Consider the following 4,222-nt stretch of genomic DNA (forward strand, 5'->3'; position numbering starts at 1 on the left):
TATAGCACCTATATGAACAAAACAACAAAAGTTCTCTCCTCAAACTCTCCTCCCAAGGTCCATGATTAAATTACGGTGCTTCTCCCACATCTTATGACTTTCAATGAGGCTATTGATCAGGACGTGGCCCGTTTGACAGAAAGTTTATAGCTGAACAGATGCCCCATTTAACTTCCGAGTCTTGCCTACCTCACTGCTCCCACCATTAGCTGAGGGGACTGATCCATATGATGTGGTAATGAGTAAACTCTTTATGTGCATGTGGAACACTTTTGTTTTTGTCCAAACTGTGAAAAGACAGGCAGACAAGAGCCAAGGCCTTTTGGTCTGTTTCACTCACAGAATTTGTACACATACAAATGGCACAAATCACCATTTTCTTTGGAAATGTAGTCCCATCCACATTATCATGGTTATTACACCTACAGCTTTGAATGGGAATTGTGTTGACACCACAGCCTAGCAGAATTTTGTCTCAGACCAATCCTATCTGTCACCAGAGCTGCTCATGATTTCCAATTTGGTAGTTCCTCTAATTACCTCCACTAAGGTGGTTATGTTTTCATTACCGTTTGTTGGTTTGTTTGTTTGTCTGTCTGTCAGTGAATACACAAAAACTACCAGGCCGATTTTTCATGACACTTGATGGAGGGGTGGAGCTTGGGCATGAGCATGGGAGTGGATCCGCACCAAGGGTTGGGTCCAGTATTTATTTTCTGTAACATTGCGAGATAGGATATATTGGCATACTAGTCTGTGATCTCCGAGTGCCCTTCTAGTTTACTTAAAGTTTTTGCCAACCCTTCCCGTTCTCTCTACTGTTTTTACTGTTTGCCTTTCTGTGACTGTGTTCTCTCATTGTGCAACATCCCTGGAGTTATGCTGCTACACGTCTAGTCTTATATTGTCACTTATTTGTCTATAAAGTGTACATCCCTTCTGTATTCCTCATGAGATTAAACCCCTATGTGAGTGGAAATAATACCTTTCAGGACAGCAGTGTTTGTCTCAGAACCCAAGAAATGTAATGTAAATAGAATAATTCATAGAATCACTTTTGTATGTATGTATTTTTTCATAATTAACCTAATTTAAATTCCCCTTTGCCTTCTGTTAGGCGCTACCGAAGTATTCAATCTCGCACCCGTAGATTGGAGAGCAGTTTCTTTCCAAGGGCCATCAGGCTTTTAAATGGACAGTGATACAGTCTCGCCACTTTACATGTTACAGTTTTCTACTGTTTGCACTATTAGTAATATTGCACTACCTGATACCGGGCACATTTGATTTGTCTTTAGGTTAGTATAGGTATATTAGGTTAGTATAGGTTACTATATGTGTATTATTTGTTGAGCAGGTTGTATTGTATATTTATTTTGTAGATGTATTACATGTTTATTATATGTGTAATCTATGTTCAGAGTACTTTTATGTTATTTATGTTATGCTATGGTAGTTTGTTGTGCGGTGTCTTGTCCTAAGAATTTCAGTGCCCAGTCTGACTCTGTTTTTCTGTGCATCTGACAAATAAATACTTGAACTTGAACTAATTCATCTACAGAATTTCAAGAAACTACTACTTCTTTATATATTTGCTCCTTTGATTACTTTTAAATACTAATAGTCAACATTTTTAATTGAGTAAATAACTCTTTGTTTGCTATTTTACTTACAGGACATTTAATAGTATACATGATTGTGCTACAAACATTATACAGCCATGTTACATGTGTAACTTTATCAGGTTTGTTAACTTAAGTGGTACACTGAGATTAGGGCATCTGTGATATGTACTGATGGTTTTCTAAATTGACAAATATATAGATTTGCATCAAGATAGACCATTTATTAAGGAAGGAAATTAAAAGACAAACTGCATATAAGTAGTTCTACAAAGGTTTTTAAATTTTTAAAAGAGGAGGACATTATCTTGTGTTGGACTACCTGAATTCTTCACCAAAGGTAACCTGTCATTATTCTTTGTGATTCACACATATATCAGATCACAACTACATATGAAATGAAGGGCAAGTAAATATATATGTATATATATATATATATTAGTGCTGTCAGTTTAACGCGTTATTAACGGCGTTAACGCAAACCCATTTTAACGGCGTTAATTTTTTTATCGTGAGATTAACGCGAATTTTTTTTTTTTAATTTTTAATTTTTTTTTTTAAGATTAACATTCTTTTTGGCCACGCAAACTGTGTAGTAGGCTAACGTTACGGTTTGAGTGACTGGTGAGCGCGATGCGGCGAAATGGATGATAAAAAACTTCTGAATGGAAAGTTTACTTTTAAAAGTTGTGTTGTGCAAAAGCAGCGAGCTTCACTGTTGTCTGAAAATGTCAACAGGCAGCTGGCTGAAAGCAAAGAAGTAGTAGGCTTACCTTTTATTGGTAATCTAACTGTTACAGTTCATTGTTTCTGAAATAAGAGGCCTGACTGCTATGTTCCCAGCAAACTTGGAAAAAAGAAAATATTAAGCCATGGTTTAACTGCACTATAGGCTGAGTCCTTGTTTACCTGAAATGTGCACTTTATAATTTTATTTTGTACCGCCGTGTTTGGCAATGTTGGTTTTCAATCAAATAAAACATTTGCATAAAGCAAGCCAATCCACTTTTCCATGTTGATAAGGGCATTAAAATAAAAATAAAATGATGGAAAAAATAAATAAACGAAGGGACATTTAGAATAGATAAAAAATTGCGATTAATCGCGATTAATTTTGAGTTAACTATGACATAAATGCGATTAATCGCGATTAAATATTTTAATCGTTTGACAGCACTAAAAAACAGCACTAAAAAACGCCAACAGAAATGTAAAAATACACAGAAAATATAATAATAACATGGTGTAATAAAACATTCTTATATTAAATGGAAGGATTTCCGTGTTTCTTGAACACTGAGTACAGAACAAATATAGACACGCTGTTTAGCATAATAAATGATCTATTTTTATATGCTTGTTCATGATCCTTAAAATAATCTGTTAACATTTTGATTTGATGTGTCAGAGTTCATAAAAACCCTTCTTCTGAAGATTTTATACAAACTTTTTCTAATATCCTGGGTTTTGAAACCATATATCAAGGGATGCAAAAGAGGGGGTATCAAAATGAAATCTAATGACATTAATATATTCATTTCTGGAGGGATGTAATAACTAACTCTGTTATAGATTACAGAGAAGAGACTGGCAAAAGAAAAATTAATAAAAGTAATCAAATGAGGTGCACATGTCTGTAGTGCTTTCTTCTGTGCATTCTTAGAGGCTCTTAAGCTTACACATAATATCTTAATATAGGACAGAATTACTAGAAACAGCGGAAGAACAACAATTACAAGAACAACACAAAGACCATAAACATTACCAAAGGCATCTCTTACACAAGATAGATTAACAACAGCCAGATTGTCACAAAAAAGCTTATTTATGTTGCAACCACACAGAGGAAGTGTAGAAGTCAAATACACTTGGAAAGACAACAGGGATATTGGAAGGATGTACATTACAGCTAGAAGTACATTCACTCTTAAAGGTGTCATTATACTGTGATATTGGAGTGGTTTACATATAGACACATAGCGATCGTAAGCCATCCCAGCAAAGATTGCATAGGCACACCCGGCAGAGACATTGATGAAAAGCACCTGAAATAAGCAGCCCTCTAAAGATATGGAGTTATTGTCTTTTAGAAGATTAGCCATGATCTTTGGACAGACTGCAGTGCTTCCTATTAATCCACTAATTGCCAGATTGAACAGAAATATGTACATAGGTTTGTGTAGGCTTGGATCAAAATAGATCACCAACAAGATGACAACATTAGATAAGACTGTACTAACATAAAGCAACAGGGTGATGAACAATGCCACATGATTTTTTGGACCTGGAGATCCATAGGCAGTGAAGAGTAAAGTGATATTGGACATGGCTTTGCTGAGAGAAAAAAGAAGGAGATATTGTAAATACAGTATGTATGTATTTTCACAAAAAACATTAGTTGTTTGGTAAGTGAAAAGAAATGATAGATTATGTATTAAAATGTATCTTACCATGTTCAAACATGCCAGGATTTGATGAGAGTGTAATAGTTACATTCTTGTACTAGCTTATATACCATGTGTGGCCAGCTGATTGGTACGCATTGCAATGCCCAGCAGAGCAATGACGTATGAGCGAACACTTTCATGACTACACTAACG

The 4,222-nt window shown here is 35.3% G+C and overlaps 1 protein-coding gene across 1 annotated transcript; it reads right to left on the reverse strand.

The window, feature by feature from the left end:
- Positions 1 to 2,992: 2,992 nt before the first annotated feature.
- LOC105899816 (olfactory receptor 52K2-like) lies at positions 2,993 to 3,949 on the reverse strand. The gene has a single exon (XM_012827035.2). The coding sequence runs from the start codon at positions 3,947 to 3,949 to the stop codon at positions 2,993 to 2,995; it is 957 nt and encodes a 318-aa protein (XP_012682489.2).
- Positions 3,950 to 4,222: the final 273 nt, after the last annotated feature.

The sequence above is a fragment of the Clupea harengus genome, unplaced genomic scaffold (genome assembly GCF_900700415.2).
Source record: "Clupea harengus unplaced genomic scaffold, Ch_v2.0.2, whole genome shotgun sequence".
In the NCBI taxonomy this organism is placed as follows: Eukaryota; Metazoa; Chordata; class Actinopteri; order Clupeiformes; family Clupeidae; genus Clupea; species Clupea harengus.